Source organism: Saimiri boliviensis, chromosome 14 (genome assembly GCF_048565385.1).
Source record: "Saimiri boliviensis isolate mSaiBol1 chromosome 14, mSaiBol1.pri, whole genome shotgun sequence".
NCBI lineage: Eukaryota > Metazoa > Chordata > Mammalia > Primates > Cebidae > Saimiri > Saimiri boliviensis.
In genome coordinates, this window is record NC_133462.1 from 31,172,278 (window position 1) to 31,190,661 (window position 18,384).

The 18,384-nt window shown below is 51.1% G+C and overlaps 1 protein-coding gene across 11 annotated transcripts in view; it reads left to right on the plus strand.

Moving 5' to 3' along the window:
• Positions 1 to 18,384, plus strand: part of EPS15L1 (epidermal growth factor receptor pathway substrate 15 like 1) — a 125,695-nt gene that overhangs the window by 58,147 nt on the left and 49,164 nt on the right. For all 11 annotated transcript variants that reach the window (XM_039465668.2, XM_074384450.1, XM_039465664.2 and 8 more), the window contains 6 exons: positions 1,100 to 1,256; positions 1,569 to 1,654; positions 3,765 to 3,837; positions 12,133 to 12,294; positions 12,945 to 13,142; positions 14,364 to 14,528. In XM_039465668.2, coding sequence (XP_039321602.1) covers positions 1,100 to 1,256; positions 1,569 to 1,654; positions 3,765 to 3,837; positions 12,133 to 12,294; positions 12,945 to 13,142; positions 14,364 to 14,528 — 841 coding nt within the window. The remainder of the gene's footprint in view (positions 1 to 1,099; positions 1,257 to 1,568; positions 1,655 to 3,764; positions 3,838 to 12,132; positions 12,295 to 12,944; positions 13,143 to 14,363; positions 14,529 to 18,384) is intronic.

The window sequence follows — 18,384 nt, forward strand, 5'->3', positions numbered from 1 at the left end:
ATAGGCATGGAGCCACCATGCCTGGCCCTGGCTGGTCCTTGATTATGAGTGTCGGGGAGCTTCTCACCTCAGCTCCACGGGAGCACTGTGTGCCGCTATTTAAGTGCTGCCTTGGCTCGTCTTTCAGGACATCTGAGAGCCATGTGGGCAGGGGATGCTTAGTTGTGGGGGTCTGTCCTGTGCATTGTGGCCATGCACCTGTGGCAGCCCCTTATAGGCACAAGAGGAGTGTCTTACTCCATTGGGCTGCAGTGATAAACTGCCGTAGACAAAGTGGCTCAGAAACAGTCGTTTCTCACAGCTCTGTGGGGTGGAGGTCTGTGATCCAGGCACCTGCAGATCCCGTGTCTCGTGAGGGCTCACTGCGTAGTTTGCAGATGGCCACCTACTCCCTGTGTCTTCACATGGCAAAAGGAGCAGAGAGCCTTCTGGAGACTTTTATAAGGGCACTAATCCCACTCATGAGGCTCCTCTACCTCATGACCTCATCACCTCCCAACACCATCCCAGTGAGGGGTAGGATTTGGATACAGGAATCTGGGGGGACATAAACACTGTGTTCACAAATAGGAAAGAGTGCTTGCTGATGCTTCCTTCATCATGATGACACCCCAAAGTGCTGCTGTCATCCCCGCTGAAGGCCAGTGGCCAGGGCCATTCACATGACCCAGAGCTGCAGGGACAGGCTGAGTAAGAACACGCATGTGGGTGCTTGGCCTCAGCACCCATGTCTACGGGAGGGCTGGGCTACTCCATGCCTGCGGCATCACAGCCTGCCCCACGTACAAGATAAACCAAAGCAAGAGGCAGACGCAGCTCTCAGCCCTAGTGAGGTTTTCCAAAGGGGTGGGCTCCTCAGCCCACGGGTAAGGGCTCAGGTTCTCCAGCCCCGACAGACCTCCTAGGGTGGGGGACACTGGAAGTGGGGAACCCTGGGCCACTTCCTGGGAAGGAGTTGTGAAGTAGGAAAGGAGCTGGGGCTGGCCACTGCGCCCTGCCGTTTTTGTTGCTGTCGTTTTTGAAAAGCGTGGGATCGGTGACGTGTTCAGGCTGAGTCGGCGCCTGTGATGTGTAATTAGCATCCCCACGTTTCTCCCAGGGCCCTGGCCGATACGAGGCAAACGGGGAAGTTAAGCAAAGACCAATTCGCGTTAGCTATGTATTTCATTCAGCAGAAGGTCAGTAAAGGCATCGACCCCCCTCAAGTCCTCTCGCCGGACATGGTCCCGCCCTCGGAGAGAGGCACACCTGGCCCGGTGAGTGGTGCTGGTCACACCCTGGGGGTATTCACGTCCCTTCCCACCGCCTGCCACCAGGTGGCACTGGTGGCACACATGAGCCCACAGTTGGTGGTGGGTGCCCCCCATGGTCCCTGCCTTCCCCAACAGGGGCCCCAGGAGGGTGGTGTGGCTGCCCAGGTATTTCCCCAGGCAGGGGGTGGTCACTTTTGCTACCTCACCTTCTGTACTAAAGAGATGATTGTATCCCTGGGCCTGAGACCTGCTGGTGCCTCCTGTCAGGTGATGCAGGTTGCTAATTCGTGATCTTGCCTCTGAATTCGATTCTAGGACAGTTCGGGTTCTCTCGGCTCCGGGGAGTTCACTGGCGTAAAGGAGCTCGATGACATCAGTCAAGAGATCGCCCAGTTACAAAGGTACGTTGGAAACAGCCCTTCCCTCGACATCCAAACTCTCCCAGGTTGTTATCAGAAATATCAGAGACTCGTGTGGATGTTTGCTCATCACAGGTTTATTCAGAAGGATGGAAAAGATACAGCATCCTCGAGCCTGGGCAGGCCTGAGAATCAGGACCGGCAGGCCAAGGATGGAGGGAGCCCCTGCCATGCAAGGCTCAGGGTCTTGGAAGGGACGCTGGGCTGTGAATCACACCAGGGTGGCCTCAGGCAGCCAGAAGCCTTGTTTTCCCACTGTGGAGGTGACAGACTAATGTGTGCAGAGCACCTGTCCATAGGAGGCTGGGGCCTGCATCGGCCCCGAGCAGGTGACTCTGAGAGTATCCCTCGGATGGGGAGTGTGGGCTGAGCGTTGCTCTTGTGGTTCCACGCTGCCGTAAGCCAGCAAGTACATGTCAGGTCCTTCCGTTTAAAGAGCACTTTGTATTCTCAGTTTCTGGGCTTGTGGAAGTGGATATTCCAATGATCATAGTTGTTGCGTATCTGGCGAAATGTCCATGAGGTGGCCTTATTGTTGCACAAGTCCTGGGTCCCTGGGCAGAAAACAGGGTCTGTTAGACACATGATGTTCCTGTCCCTGAGGCAGCCTCTTTGGGCACAAGAGGAGCATCTGAGTCCATTCAGACTGCTGTGACAAACCACTCTGAATGGGTGGCTTAAACATCAGATGTTTCTCATGATTCTGGAGGCTGGAAAGTTCAAGCTCAAGGTACTGGCAGATCTGGTCTGCTGAGAGCCCATTTACTGATTCATGGACAGTCACTTTCTTGCCGTGGCCTCCCGGGGCAAAAGGAGCAAAGGGAACTCTCTGGGGTCCATCTTATAAGGCACTAAACCCTGGGCCTTGTGGCTCACACCTGTAATCAATTTTTCCTGTTCCAAGCCACCCAGTTGGTGATTTGTTACAGCAGTGCTAGGAGTACATGCACGAATTCTATCTCAGTTTAAAAATAAAGGAGGCCCGGGTGCCTTGGCTCATGCCTGTAATCCCAGTGCTTTGGGAGGCCAGGGCAAAAGGATTGATTGAACTAGGAGGTCCAGACCAGCCTGGTCCATATAATGAGACCTAGGCTACTAAAAATAAAAAATTAGCCAGGCCTAGTGGCACACACCTGTGGTCCCAGCTACTCAGGAGGCTGAGGTGGGAGGAGGTCAAGACTGCAGTGAGCTATGATCACACCACTGCAGTCCAGCCAGAACAAGAGCCTGTCTCAAAAAAAAAAAAAAAAAAAAAGGCCGGCTTGGTGGCTCACACCTGTAATTCTAGCACTTTTGGGAGGCCAAGGCAGGTGGATCACGAGGTCAGGAGATCAAAACCATCCTGACTAACACGGTGAAACTCTGTCTTTACTAAACATACAAAAACTTAGCCAGGTGTCGTGGCACACGCCTGTAGTCCCAGCTACTCAGGAGGCTGAGGCAGGAGAATTGCTTAAACCCATGAGGCGGAGGTTGCAGTGAGCCAAGATCATGCCACTGCACTCCAGTCTGCGCAAAAAGAGTGAAACTCTGTCTTAAAAAAATAGTCCAGAATGGCACTCCTGGACTGTCATAGGCTGAGGTCAGGGTGTCGGCTGGGATGGGCTCTTATTGGAGGCTCTAGGGGAAGAATCTGTTTCCAGGTTCTTTCAGGTGTTGGCAGAATCCAGTTCCCTGCAGCTGGGGGTTCGAGGTCTCTTTTTCCTTGCCGAGTGTCTGCCAGGGCCGCTGTGTGCTCCTGGATGCTGCCCCCGTCCCTCCTCACGTGGCCCCTCCACCTTCAAAGTCAGCAAGGGCGTGTTAGGTCCTTATCACACTTGGGAAGTTTCTGACTTTCTCTTGGGCCACCAGGGGGAGAAAACGCACTGCTTTTAGAGGGTGGTTACATTGGGAGCGATGCCTCCCGTGGTCACAGATCCTACCCACAGTCTACCCACAGTAGACTGCATAGGGCAAGCAGTTGCTGGGGCTCATTCTTAGACTTCTGCCAGCACACAGAGGGGCTTTTGTGGGCACGAATGGAATCAGGTCTTGAGAAGGGGTGGAGACTTATTATTCACTCTTGTTTATATGAAATATTTTTAACATTCAGGGAGAAATATTCACTGGAACAAGACATTAGAGAAAAAGAAGAGGCAATAAGACAGAAAACCAGCGAGGTACAGGTAAGGGTCTTGCTCATTTGGGTTACATCTACCTCATGTTAAATGTAGTTCAGGAAAACTTCCCTCCCTAGCTGGCGGTGGGGAGGGGTGGGGGTCTGCACTGAATAGAAACATGAGCTCTTGGGGGCTGCAGAATGACGTTTTTTTAAAAAAATAATTTTTTTTTTTTTTTCCCCCCCAAATAGAGACAGGGTCTCAAAACTCTTGAGCTCAAGTGATTCTCCTGCCTTGGCCTCGCAAAGTGTTAGCATTACAGGTGTGAGCCACCATGCCCAGTGAGAGAGAAGTTTTTTAAGTTGCTTATAACCATAAACAGTGGCTTCTCTTTCTTAAAAATTGAGACAGGTTGGCCCTCTGTATCCATGGGTTCTGCATCTTTGGATCCAACCAACCACAGATTGAAAAAATAAAAATAAAAAATAGGCCGGGCACGGTGGCTCAAGCTTGTAATCCCAGCACTTTGGGAGGCCGAGGCGGGTGGATCACGAGGTCGAGAGATCGAGACCATCCTGGTCAACATGGTGAAACCCCGTCTCTATTAAAAATACAAAAAATTAGCTGGGCATGGTGGCACGTGCCTGTAATCCCAGCTACTCAGGAGGCTGAGGCAGGAGAATTGCCTGAACCCAGGAGGCAGAGGTTGCGGTGAGCTGAGATCGCGCCATTGCACTCCGGCCTGGGGTAACAAGAGCGAAACTCCGTCTCAAAAAAAAAAATAAATAAAAAATAATCCAATTGATAATACAACATAACTATTTACATAGCATTTACATTATATTAGGTGTTATAAAAAACCTAAAGACAATTTAAAGTATACGACGCTGGCCATGGTGGCTAACGCCTGTAATCCCAGTACTTTGGGAGGCCGAGGTGGGTGGATCACAAGTCAGGAGTTCGAGACTAGCCTAGCCAACATGGTGAAACCCTGTCTCTACTAAAAATACAAAAATTAGCTGGGCATAGTGACAGGCGCCTGTAGTCCCAGCTACTCGGGAGGTGGAGGCAGGAGAATTTCTTGAACCTGGAGACAGAGGTTGCAGTGAGCTGAGATCGCACCACGGCACTCCAGCCTGGGTGACAGCAAGACTCCGTCTCAGAAAAACAAACAAAAAATCCAACCCTGAAGGTTACTTTCTGAAAGATTGATCATTAAGTGTTCTCTTCTAGTCAATGGAAGAGTTCGATACTAACTTTCCATTAACCCAAAAGGAAACCTCCTGCCCATTAAGCAGTTACTTCCCATTCTCCTCTTTCAGGAGCCGCTGGCAGCCACTCATCAGCCACTCATCTTTTTCTGTCTGTATGGATTTGTACCCAGACACCACATGCCACATTTTATTCATCCAGTCCTCCCACTGGTGAATATTTGGGTTTTCCCACTGTTTGGCTATTGTGAAGAATGTTGCTAGGAACATTTGTCTGCAAGTTTTTGTGTGAACACCTGTTTGCATTTATCTCAGGAAGATACCTGGGAGTTCCGGACATTTCCTATCAGTGGAATCATACAACACATGACCTTTTGTGCTGGCTGCTTCTTCCACTCTACATCATGTTTTTGAGGGTCGTTCATATTGTAGCATGTGTTAACACTGCATTCCTGTTTGTGGCAGAATCATATTCCATTGTGTGGATGGACCACATTTTTTGTTTTAAGAGGCAGGGTCTCACTCCGTTGCCAACGGTACAGTACAGTGACTCAGCCTTGGCTCACTGCAACTTCCGCCGCCCGGACTCAGGTGATCCTCCCACCTTAGCTTCCCGAGTAGCTGGGACTACAGGCACCCGCCCCCATGCTTGGCTAATTTTTAATTTTTTTTGTATGTTGTCCAGGTTGGTCTCGAACTCCTGGGCTCAAGCAATCCGCCTGCCTTGGCCTCCCAGAGTGCTGGGATTACAGGCATGAGCCACTGTGCCTGGCAACAATGGGCCACATTTTACTCATCCATCTCTCCGTTGGATGTTTGGGTTTTCCCACTTGTTGGCTATTGTAAATATTGTTGCTAGGAACATTTGTCTGCAAGTTTTTGTGTGAACACCTGTTTGCCTGTATCTCAAGTGTATACCTGAGAGTGAATTCACTAGGCCACATGGTAACCGTATACAGTTCAATCTGATGAGGGGCTGCCAGACTGTTTTTGAAAGCGGCTGCACCATCTGACATTCCCATAAGCAGCATATGAGGGTGCCGGCTTCTGCACATCCTCAGCAACCTTTTTCCATTTTTCCTTCCGGCCGTCCTGGTGGGTGTGGAGCACTGCCTCATTGTGGATTTCATCGCCACGTCCCTCATGCTTCCTTAGTGACATCGAATATCTTTCTGTTTGCTTATTGGCCATCTGTATGTAGTCTTTGGAGAAAAATCAATTCTGATTCCTTGCCCTCTATATATTGAAAATTTTTTTTTCTTGCCCATTTTTAAATTGCTTTTTTTTTCTTTTTGAGACGAAGTCTTACCTGTTGCCTAAGCTGGAGCACAAGGGTGTGATCTCAGCTCATTGCAGCCTCCGCCTCCTGGGTTCAAATGATTTTTGGGCCTCAACCTCCCGAGTAGCTGGGCTTACAGGCATGTGCCACCACGCCTGGCTAATTGGGTTCTTTTTATAGTGGTATTTTCTTTTCTTTTCTTTTTTTTTGAGATGGAGTCTCACTCTGTCACCCAGGCTGGACAACTGATTCAACTGATTCTCCTGCCTTAGCCTCCCTAGTAGCTGGGATTACAGATGTGCTCCACCATACCCAGCTACTTTTTGTGTTTTTAGCAGAGACACGGTTTCACCATGTTGGCCAGGCTGCTCTCAAACTCCTGACCTCGGGTGATCCTCCCACCTTGGCCTCCCAAAGTGCTGGGATTACAGGCAGGAGCCACCTCGCCAGGCCTATAGCCGATTTTGAAGAGTTCTTTATCATTTCTAGGTAGAAGTCCTTGTCAGATATGTGACTTGCAGATACCTTCTCAGCATCCATTGAGAGTCCACTCTGGATTGTCTTTCCACATTCTTTTTTTTTTTTTTTTTGAGATGGAGTTTCGCTCTTGCTGCCCAGGCTGGAGTGCAATGGCATAATCTTGGCTCACAGCAACCTTTGCCTCCCAGGTTCAAGCAATTTTCCTGCCTCAGCCTCCTGTGTAGCTGGAATTACAGGCATATGCTATCATGGCTAATTTTGTACTTTTAGTAGAGATGGAGTTCCTCCATGTTGGTCAGGCTGGTCTCGAACTCCTGACCTCAGGTGATGCGCCTGCCTCAGCCTCCCAAAGTGCTGTGATTACAGGTGTGAGCCACCGCGCCCAACTGTCTTTCCACATTCTTGATGGTGTCTTTTGAAGCACAAGTTTTTAATGTTGGTAAAGTCCAGTGTGTTCTTTTTTTGCTGCTGTTGGATTTCGTGTCACGGCTGAGAACCCATTGCCAAATCTCAGGTCACATGATGTACCCCTGTATTTTCTTCTAAGACTTTTATAGTTTTTGCTTTTGCATGCAGGTCTTTGGTCCGTTTCTAGTTAATTTTTGTATGTGGTATAAGGCAGGGATGCAATGTCATTCTTTTGCATGTGGACATCCAGTTGTCCTGGCACCACTGTTTTTGTCATGTTACTTAGAAAATATTGTTTTTAGAGACAGGGTCTTGCTCTTTTGTCCAGACTGAAGTGCAGTGATACGATTCTCGTTCACTACAGCCTCAAACTCCTGGCTCAAGGGATCTTCCTGCATCAGCTTCCTGAGTAGCTGGGACTACAGGGTGTACACCACCACACCTAGCTAATTAAAAAACATTTTTTTTTTTTTTTTTAGAGACAGGGTCTCGCTTTGTTGCTCAGGCTCATCTCAAACCCCCCGCTGGCCTCAAATGATCTTCCTGTCTCAAAGTGCAGCCACTTTCAAACACTTTGGCCTCTCAAAGTGTTGGGATTATAGGTGTGTGCCACCATGTTGGGGCAGTGCCATTTGTCGAAGAGACTCTTCTTTTGCCCGTCGAATGGCCCTGGCATCCTTGTCAAGGCTGAGTTGACTGTAGCTGTGTGCATTTATTTCTGGACCCTCAGCTCTATCCCATTGACATATCTGCCTCTCCTCATGCCAGTCCATCACTGGCTTCATTACTGCAGCCCTGTAGGAGTTTTGAAATCAGGAAGTAGGCATCCTCCAACTTTTTTTTTCTCTCTCAAGGTTGTCGTGGCTATTCTGAGTCCCTTGCGTTTCCATATGATTTTTTTTTTTTTTTTTTTTTTTTTTTTTTTGTGACAGAGTCTTGCTCTGTTGCCCAGGCTAGCTGGAGTGCAGTGGTGCAATCTCGGTTCACTGCAACCTCTGCTTCCTGGGTTCAAGCAATTCTCTTGCCTCAGCCTCCTGAGTAGCTGGGACTACAGGCACCTGCCATCCCACCTGGCTGATTTTTTGTATTTTTAATAGAGATGGGGTTTCACCATATTTGCCAGGCTGGTCTCAAACTCCTGACCTCAGGTGATCCACCTGCCTTGGCCTCCCAAAGTGCTAGGATTATAGGTGTGAGCCACTGTGCCCAGTCCCATGTGAATTTTGGAATTGACTTGTCTGTTTTTGCAAAGAAGTCAGCTGAGATTCTGATAGGGATTGCGTGGATTCCGGGGACTGTCAGGGTTATTTTTGTCTTCTCTTTGCTTGGAGCTCCCTTTCCTAACCTCAAGTTGGTGGGTCTTTGTCCCTTTGGGACTTTCTGATGGCTTCTCCATTGTGGCATGAGGTCCAGATTCCTTGAGTTCCACACGGTTGTCACTTGGTGTCCAGAGCTACCCCACTGGGCCTAACCCTCTTCCCGCCTTTCTTTCCCTTATCCATCACTTTCCTTAGATGTGGCCACCCCACATCCCTGACTCCCACAGCTAACTCTGTTTCAGTTATTCTGTGTTATCACCTCCAAAACTTGTTAGGCTTACGCCTTGGTTCAGGGGTTCAGAGACACAGTTCCCTTCCCATCGGCAGCCACCCCTTCTGGCCCAGGGTCTCTACTAGTGTCTAAGGGAATCCAGGAATGGTCACGTTGATGGCTGGGGGGGTTGGCTGCGCTGTGGCCTGTCTGAGCAATGACCTTTTTCTGTGAAGGGGGAAGATGGAGGCTGCCCTGAGGGAAATTGCAGCTCAGTTCCCTAAATGGTGGAGAAACTACGTGCCAAAAATTACCCAGCGAGGGTTAAACAATCGTGTATTTCAGTTTTATGGATTTCTATATTAGGGAGAGCAAAGCAAGAATCAAGAAGGGGGAAAGAGGCCGAGTGTGGTGGCTCATGCCTGTAATCCTAGCACTTTGGGAGGCCGCAGTGGGCGGATCACTTGAGGCCCGGAGTTCGAAACCAGCCTGGCCAACATGGTGAAACCCAGTCTATACTAAAAATACAAAGAAAAAAAAAAAACCCAACTGGGTGTGACGGTGTGCACCTGTATTCCCAGCTACTCGGGAGACTGAGGCACGAGAATCCCTTGAACCCAGGAGGTGGAAGTTGCAGTGAGCTCAGACTATATACTGCAGCCTGGGTGGTAAAGTGAGATTCTGTCTCAAAAAAAAAAAAAAAAAAAAGTTGGGAATGGGAAAAGAGAGGGAAGGGAAAGTCAAGAGTGAGTAGGGCAGGAGCTTCTGAGGAGGGGCTTAGACTGTGAGAACCCTCTTAGAGAAGCGTCAAGGTACCCTGAGCACCGTTGTCGCTGCAGACACTGACCCGGTCTGTGCATCTTAGTCCATGCAGCTCGCTGTCACAGTGTACCATGCGCTGGGTGGCTTCTAAACAACATAGGTTTACTGCTCACCGTCAGGAGGCTGGGAAGTCCAAGATCAAGGTGCCTGCGGCGTCAGCGTCCTGCTTCATAGACAGCACTTTCCTGTGGAGTCCTCACTCAATGGAAAGATCGAGGCAGCTCTCTGAGACCTCTTTTTTTTTTTTTTAAGACAGAGTCTCATTCTGTCGCCCAGGCTGGAGTGCAGGGGCTCAATCTTGGCTCACTGCCACCTCTGCCTCCCAGGTTCAAGCGATTCTCCTACCTCAGCGTCCCAAGTAGCTGGGACTACAGGCATGCGTGACGGCGCCCAGGTAATTTTTTGTACTTTTAGTAGAGAGGAGGTTTCACCATGTTGGCCAGGCTGGTCTTGAACTCCTGACCTCAGGTGTTCCCCCGCCTCGGCCTCCCAAAGTGCTGGGATTACAGGCGTGAGCCACCGTGCCCAGCCTGGGGCCTCTTTTATAAGGCCATGGATCCCACTCACGAGGGCTATACCCTATGACCTAATCACCTCCTAGAGGCCCCATACCTAATACTGTCATCTTGAGGGTGAGAATTTCAGCAGCTGGTGTTCGGTACCCAGCATGTGGCCAGTGAGCTCCCTCTCATCCTCCTGTCATGCCTCTTCTGGACAAATACTCTCTGTGTTCTCTGCATGAAGTGTGTGGTGTACACATTTTGTCATCTTTGGTTTGTATTGAGGGGGATGTGAAGGAGGGACCTTCTCTGAGCAGGCCAAAGGCATTGGAGCCCTCGGTTACTCGGTCGTGGGGGTCAGGGTTAGACTTAGGAGACTCTAGAGGCTTCCGTCCCTGGTGGGAGCTTCGCTTGGAGCATTGGGCTACCTCGAGCTCTCCCCGTGCCCCCCACTGGAACACCTCAGCCATTCTCACATGTTTAAATACCACCTCAGTGCTGACGCGTCTGACTGTGTTTCCAGCGTCTTCCTTTCTTGGTACACTGGCTGGAGTCTTTCTCCTGAGTTTCCCGTTGAACACGTTTAGAAGTGACTCTGATTGTCCCCTCCAGATCTAGCCCGCAAGTGCAAGGCCAGGGGCAGGGAGACGGGAGCAGAGACCCCAGCTTCCCAAGGCATGGTTTGGCTGTCCAGGTGGGGACGTGCCATGATGTTTTGTCCCCATAGTGAGGGGAGACACTTGGCCACCTCTGGTTTTCTCATCTTACGGCACCAGCCACCCCAGCAGCCCAGGCTGGCCTTGGGACTCAGCCCTACTGCCCCAGCCATGGCTCCCCGCAAATCCACCCCTCCTCTCCATTCTCGTGACCACCCCCTCACTCAGGCTCTGGCTGCCGCTGCTGCTCCCTGGACCCCACCCGAGGCCCCCGCAGTCCCTGCGTCCTGATGGCCCCTCGTACCACGCTCCACATGGCAGCTGGAGGGAGGGGGCTTCTCACGATGCCTGTTGAGCTATTTCAGCTTTGGTTATTTATCTTAAAGACAGATCGTGCATTTGCATGGTTGAAAATCAGGAGGTGAGAAGCCTCTGTCCTCTTTGGGTGTCTCCCTTCCCCAGAGGTACTGTTCATGAGCTCCTGGCAGAGGCCTTCCAGAAAGGTCAGTGCACACCACACATACCCTCCCCTTCCTGATTGCACAGATGCGATGTGCTCATGTCCCACTGTAAGGTAAAGTGCACAACGCCATCCCATTCCATAGCCAAGGAGCATCCCACAGTGTGGGCTGTGCTGGAACCTTCCAGCCAGCACCGTGGACATCTGCATTATTTACGGATTTTGCTATCACAGGCATTGTGTGCCTCTGCACATGTCATATGTCTCCAGGATGCTTTTCCCAGAAGTGGAATCATGGGGCGCTGGAGCCTTGGGCTGACCATCTGGATCCATTCCACGGGGTCAGTGGGAACTTCAGAAATAGAGTCATGGTGTCCCACCTACCACACGCGCACATCCTGCTGGGCTCCCCAACACAGGCTCCTTGGTGTGGCCTGCGGGGTACAGCCTCAATGCCTCCGCCTACTCCCTTTTGCTCTAGCTGGAGTGCGACAGCCCCCGATCCCGGGGCCCCTGTGGTTTCCTCCGCCAGGCTCTGCCCCGGCTCTTCACCTGCCTGGCACCTGCTCACCTGTTGCCACCACCCTAAATGCTGCTTTTGTGGGCATCTTCCCTACCCACAAGGTGTGACTGCAATTTCCCTGTGACCCCTTGATGCCACTTGTCCCCATTTATTTGCATTTTGGTGATGTTCCCCTCCGTAGCCACATCTGCTTGTCATCTGGCAGCTGGGGCCTTTTTCTCACAGGGATCCAGCCCCTTCTCTGGTACCTGGCCTCTGTTGGGCCATCAGGAAATACCTGCTGAGGGAGCTGGTGAGAGACTGGACCTGTGCCTCCAGCCCAAAGAGGCACACAGTGGCCGTGGGTGTGCACGGAATGCTGGCTCTGAGCACAGTCCTGGTGGGTGGTTTTGGAGGCTTCCCTCGGGCTTCTGGCCCAGGCTGCCCCTGTGTTATCTTGGACACACTTTCATTTTTACTATCCTCACGTAAATCTCTGCAATTCCTCCCCAGGAATTACAAAATGACCTAGACCGGGAAACAAGCAGTTTGCAGGAGCTCGAGGCTCAGAAACAGGATGCTCAAGACCGCCTGGACGAGATGGACCAGCAGAAGGCCAAGCTCCGAGACATGCTGAGCGACGTGCGGCAGAAGTGCCAGGACGAGACGCAGATGGTGAGTCCCGGCCACTTCCAGGGTGGTGTCCTGCACACGGGCGGGGCTTCCCCAGGGCTCCCCTGAGCTCGTGTTGCCTGGGAATGCAGCACTGAGACATCCCTCCATGCCAATGGGGTTGCCCAAGCACCATGTGGATAAGTGTCTGAGCACCTGTGGCTTGGCTTCCTGGCCAACCCCTGTGCTCCTAGAGGTCAGGTTGTATGAGTGAATGGCCTTGGTTCCTGTGAACCCGTGCCCTGAACACACCCCTCCCTGGCTGTGCCCCACAACACAGGGAGTTCCAGGGTGCCTGTCTCCCCGCCTCAGGTGTCTCTGAGGCTCCACACAGATCCTGGAGGCTGCAACCTCAGAAAACTCTATGGGTACTCTCAGCCTTGCGGGGACGGAGACAGATTGTTCATGCTTGGTCACACCCCTCATTATTCCAAAGTGATCTTCTGTTAGCCACAGCGGGATGAGCCTGTCTGCCTTTTTGTTTGTGTCCCTATTTTGGCTGTCGAAAGAGGGCTGTATGGAAGCCAGGTGTCTGGGGTTGGGTTAGGTGCCTGCCTCCCTGGGTTAGCTTGTTTCAGGGATGGGGCTAAGAATTCTTCCTCGGAATACCCACACTGCGAATCCTTTTAAAATCTTTTAACATCTCTTTTCAGATTTCATCATTAAAAACGCAAATCCAGTCTCAGGAATCTGACTTAAAGTCCCAGGAAGATGATCTGAACAGAGCCAAGTCAGAGCTGAATCGATTGCAGCAGGAAGAAACCCAGCTAGAGCAAAGCATTCAGGCCGGCCGAGTCCAGCTGGAGACCATCATCAAGTCCCTGAAATCAACTCAAGATGAAATCAACCAGGTACTTCCGTGGAGTCGGGTCCCTGCCACGTGCCAGGGACCAGCGAGCCCCAGGGGTGCAGACTGCCACTGCTGGACTCCTTTGCTCTCACCCTTGTTACTTACATGAGAGTCTCCTTTGGAAGGCTCTGGTGCTGGCCTGGAGGCGTAGGGCTGAGGACTCTCCAGGGCACATTCCAGAGGGTGTTGTCGTTGGCCTGGAGGGGTACACTTTCTTCCGCTGCGCACACAGCATCTTCAGGGGGTAGTCAGGGCGGGTTCAATTAATGGCTTATTCGGAGAGAGCTTGGGTTCCTTCCAGCCTGGCCCTCACACAGACAAGTGGGACAAAGTCAGAGGATGACTTCTTTGTCCCTGGGCAAGAGAACAGATTTGTCCTCCATGGCCACTGGTGTGTTCAGGAGGCACCACCCTGGAGCATCGCACCATGCAAGACCCCCGTTTCTAAGCTGTCTGGGGCACCCTCACCCTCTTCCCAATCCAGGGTGGCGCTGGCTCTCATGGCCTGCAGCCACTGCCCTTCCCTGCTTTCCTGTGGGCAGTGGTTGAAGACCTCCATCCTGGCCCCGGGCATCCAGTCTGCAGAGGGGCTGTGGCGCTGGCCCCTCCTCGGCCTGTGTCGGACTGGCCAGGCATGCTTCCTTTCCCAACTGAACTGGTCTCTGTCTGTGCTCCGTTAGCCAGTTTACGGGCCACGGTTGATTGCAAACATGGACCACTCAGAGATTTACCACCCTTTCTTGTGCTTTTTGGTTAATATCTGTAGGATTTACCTTCAGTGTTTTCTCCAGTCCTTAAGAGTTTGTGGGTGGATGTCAGGAACAAAGATATCTTGCTTGCTTACACCTGCCCTCCCAGCACTTTGGGAGGCTGAGGCAGGAGGATCACTCGAAGCCAGGAGTTCAAGACCAGACTGGGCAACATAGCAAGATCCCATCTCTACACAAAAATATAGAATTTTTTAAATTTTCTGTAGAGGTGGGGTCTCGCTATGTTGCCCCAAAATACAGGTGGTGGCGTGCACCCATAGTCCCAGCTACTCAGGAGGCTGAGGCAGGAGGAGCTCCTGAGCCCAGGAGCTTGAGGCTACAGTGAGCTATGATCATTCCACTGCACTCCATCCTGGGTGATGGAGTGAGACCCTGTGTCTTAAAAAACAAAATGTCTTTCCTGACATGTTTTCCTGACCCTGCTTAATGCTGACGATATCTTTGTCACACAGGCAAGGAGCAAACTTTCCCAGCTGCATGAAAGCCGCCAGGATGCCCACAGGAGCCTGGAGCAGTATGACCAGCTGCTCGACGGCGCCCACGGCACCAGCCTGACCGACCTGTCTGACCTGAGTGAAGGCGTCTCCCTGGCAGAGAGGGGCGGTTTTGGAGCCATGGTAAAGGTTGAATAAACATATTACAGTCTGGGGCTCTGGTCCCCTGGTGTGACGGCAGAACGTCCCACCTGCCAGACTTGTTCCTGGCCAACGCTGGTTCCCTCCAAGCACGGGCAGCTGTCTCTTGTTTTTGCTGCCACTTTGCACATTCACACCAGGCCCCACAGCCTGGCACAGGTGGCCATGCTGAATCCTGGCCTCCAGAACAAAGCCCAGGATAGGCCTGGATCCTTTCCGAACCTGTTTGGAAAGTCCTCCATCTCTGCGGAAGCGTTTACGTTGGGCCAGCCGCCCAAATTCACAGGGCTTCTGAAAAGTAACCAAAATCTGATCCGTTTCTGCTCATTGTGGAAACCCCACATTCTACTAATTGGGGAGCAGGGGGGCGTCTGAGGGATGTGTGTCTATGTGCATGTGTGTTTCCACAAGGAGCACCTCAAAAAGCAATTGTGTCCCTAAAGATCCTGAAATTATGGCAAGCAGGCCCCTCCTAATCTCCAGGGCGTTGCTGTTTCAACTAAAAATTGGCCTCTCCTGAAATTTTGGTCATGTTTAAAAATCTCTGCACTTTACTCTGACCTCGTGACGCTGGAGTTGGGATCAGGCTTGGGGCAGCGGACTGTTGGCCCCTTAGATTTTTGAGGGCTCTCAAGCCCCTGATACCCAGACAGGTGTGACCCTTTGCTTAGATGGTCACATCCCCCTTGTTCACGCCAGAGCCTGCCCCTGCAGCCTTGAACCCGGGGACACGCGGTTTCCCATTTCGTCTTCGTGCTGTTGTGGGAGCGGACGGGCTGGGCCGCTCGGGTCTGGATGTTTCCTTGGTGCTCTGCTGCCTTCAGCAGCCTTCTCCATGCTGCGACCCTCTCCCAGGGTTCCTCCCTGGAGCCTTTCCGCTCCTGGGCCTGTGTATGTCACGGATTCCTCTTCCTCCCTGGAATACGAGTAAGTGCTCGTGCTCTCTCAACACCAGACTTGCCTCTTTATGTTCAATGCTTGACGTGTTTCTTTTCTTGGCAGCCAAGTCCTCAGTCCCAAGGATTTATGGGGAAGCTCATGACTCCCCTGGGCTGCTAGGAAGGCACTGCTGGCGAGCTCATCTGCCTCTTGTGTCTGGCCCCTGCTGGGTACACTGCCTCTCTCTTTCCTCCCAGACTCTCTTTTCTTTGGTCTCGTAATGAGGAGGCTTCCATAGCCACCCCCGGGCCCGTCATCATCAGCTTTACGGTCTAAATTTAAACAATGAGCATTCATTCTTCAGGAATTACGAGAAGCCAGAACTCCTCGCTTTGCTCCCTGGCTGTTGTTGGCGTGTGTGTTTCCGCCTCACAACCCGGCTCCTGCTTTCCCCGTCTGGCATTGTCTCCCTGGCACTGCTTTTGCTTGTCCTGTTCAGTCTTCGTTCAGAGAACAGCTTCCTCTTACACGTCCCTTTTGCAAGTTTTTAGAAATCAGTTTTCTTGGATAAGAGAAGTGGCGGTTTGCAAGTGCCCAGTGATCCCCCCAACTCCAAAGACAGATTTTTACCTTTCTTGTTATTTTTGTTCATCTTTTGGGCAGGACAAAGGTTACATGAGATTCAATTACTCTGAGAATGTAGATATCAGATACGTTACATGGAAACTTGCAACCGGTGTCTGAAAGAAAACCGTCTTTATCTTGTTGTACAAATACAGTTTTCAAAGCATTTTTCTGGCTGTTTTCCATTTCTTAATAAATACTTTGCAGAGAGATTTTGGTTTACTCCTAAACACTTCAAGACTGCTTCAGAGCCGAGAGAGAGCTGTCTTGGTTCTCCTTGTGGGGTGAAGTTGGGGGGTTTAGGTCCCGGAGAAAAGGGAATCCACAGTGATGCATCTGGAACTTCACATATCCGGACAGTTCTACTCAAGTTACTAAATTCCATGTGAAGCTCACACAGTGTGACTTTATCTCGAAAGTCAGGGTTCTTTTTTTTGAAACAGTCTCGCTCTGTCTCCTGGGTTGGAGCATAGTGGCACAACCTCAGCTCACCTCCCGGCCTGAGTGATTCTCCTGCCTCAGCCTCCTCAGTAGCTGGGATCACAGGCATGTGCCACCACACTAGGCTAATTTTTGTATTTTTAGTACAGATGAGGTTTTGCAGTGTTGCCCAGACGGGTCTTGAACTCCGGATCTCAGGTGATCCGCCCACCTCGGCTTCCCAAAGTGCTGGGATTACAGGCGTGAGCTACCGCACCCACCCAAAGTCAGGGTTCTTAAAGCCATATTCATTTCTTGTCTCTCATCTGATTATGAGAATACTGGCCTCTTGCTCACCATCCAATCAGTTTGTAGAGAGAAGCTAATAAATCATCCCAGACGTAAGCCTTACTGAGGACAGATTAAGAAAGGTTGGATCATCTGTTACATCCAGCCCCAGTAGCATGCTGGAGCCAGTTTTTATTGACTTTTCAGAACGAATTATTAAATAGAAACTGGCCACGCACAGTGGTTCACACCTGTAATCCCAGTGCTTTGGGAGGCTGAGGTGGGAGGATTGCTTGAGGCCAGGTGTGTGCCACTACACTGCAGCCTGGGTGACACAGTGAGACTCCATCTCTTAAAAAACCCCCAAAACAAAAAACAGGAACTTGTGAGCTGCTTGCTTAGAAACCTAAAATCAACCATGGTGAGACAACACCACAGGAATTGGCAGAAGCTCTAAACCAGAGCTTTTTCTGAGAGAACTGATTCTCCAGCATCCCGTTGCTGTCCAGCACTCCTCTAAAGGGCAGGAATGTCACAGAAGCTTGTCCAGCCCCCTTTCAGAGTTGCCACACGTATTTCCTAAGAAGGGCACAACTTCACTCTGGTTGCTGTACTTGCTCAAGATATTTCACCTCTGCAAAGGGCTGTGGCATTCATCCTGGCCCTTGTCTGCTGTACTTGTGTTCCCCAAGTTGGCAGATGGGTCCATTCTCCTTGGTAGGTGGTCTGCGGGGGCTAGAGTTGATGGTGTCTTTGTAACAGGGAAATCCATTTCCCACTCTGATTCTGTGCAATGGAACTGAAACCAGTTAGTGACCCTGACCTCCTAAATCCTGCTGGGGTCTTAGGCTTCCCCTTGGAAAGGGAAGGAGTAATTGTGGCTTCAGGTCAGTAGCTCCTGAGAAAGTGATTGCAAGCCTGACTGTCAGTGCAGGGGGCCTGCAGCCAGCATCCCCAGAACCTTGGTCTCTTCTCTGCCATTGTTTACTGTTATTTGGCACTCTTCCAAGTGACAAGTGAAAACACTGAATTTAAAAAAAAAAAAAAACCTTGTAAATAAATGCCAATTAAAAACTAAATGGAACCAGGTGTGGTGGCGGGTTCCTGTAGTCCCAGCTACTCAGGAGGCTGAGGCCGGAGGATCGCTTGAGCCCAGGAGTTCTGGGCTTTAGTGTGCTATGCCGATTGAGTATCTATACTAAGTTAGTCATCAATATGGTACCTTTTCGGAGCGGGGGACCACGAGTTGCCTAAGGAGAGGAAAAGCTGCGGTGTTCAGAAACAGAGGAGGTCAAAGCTCCCATGCTGATCAGTAGTGAGATCACGCATGTGAATAGCTGTTGCCTTCCAGCCTGGGCAGCATAGTGAGATCCTACTTTAAAAACAAGCAAACAAATTAAATAGAAGCTTTCATTCGGAGGTCAAGCTGGCATTCTTAACTCCCTGCTTTACCCAGGTCATGATCCCTCTCTTTCTTCTGGAACAAATATATTCCTTCTCCCCTGGGGCAGTGTGAGAGGTGGATTTTCCACGTGGGCCTCCTGGCTTCCTTAGAGTAGGACTTCTCCATCTTTAACTGCGTCCGAGAACCCCATCAGACGCTCTCTGGGCCTGTGTGTATCTTGCG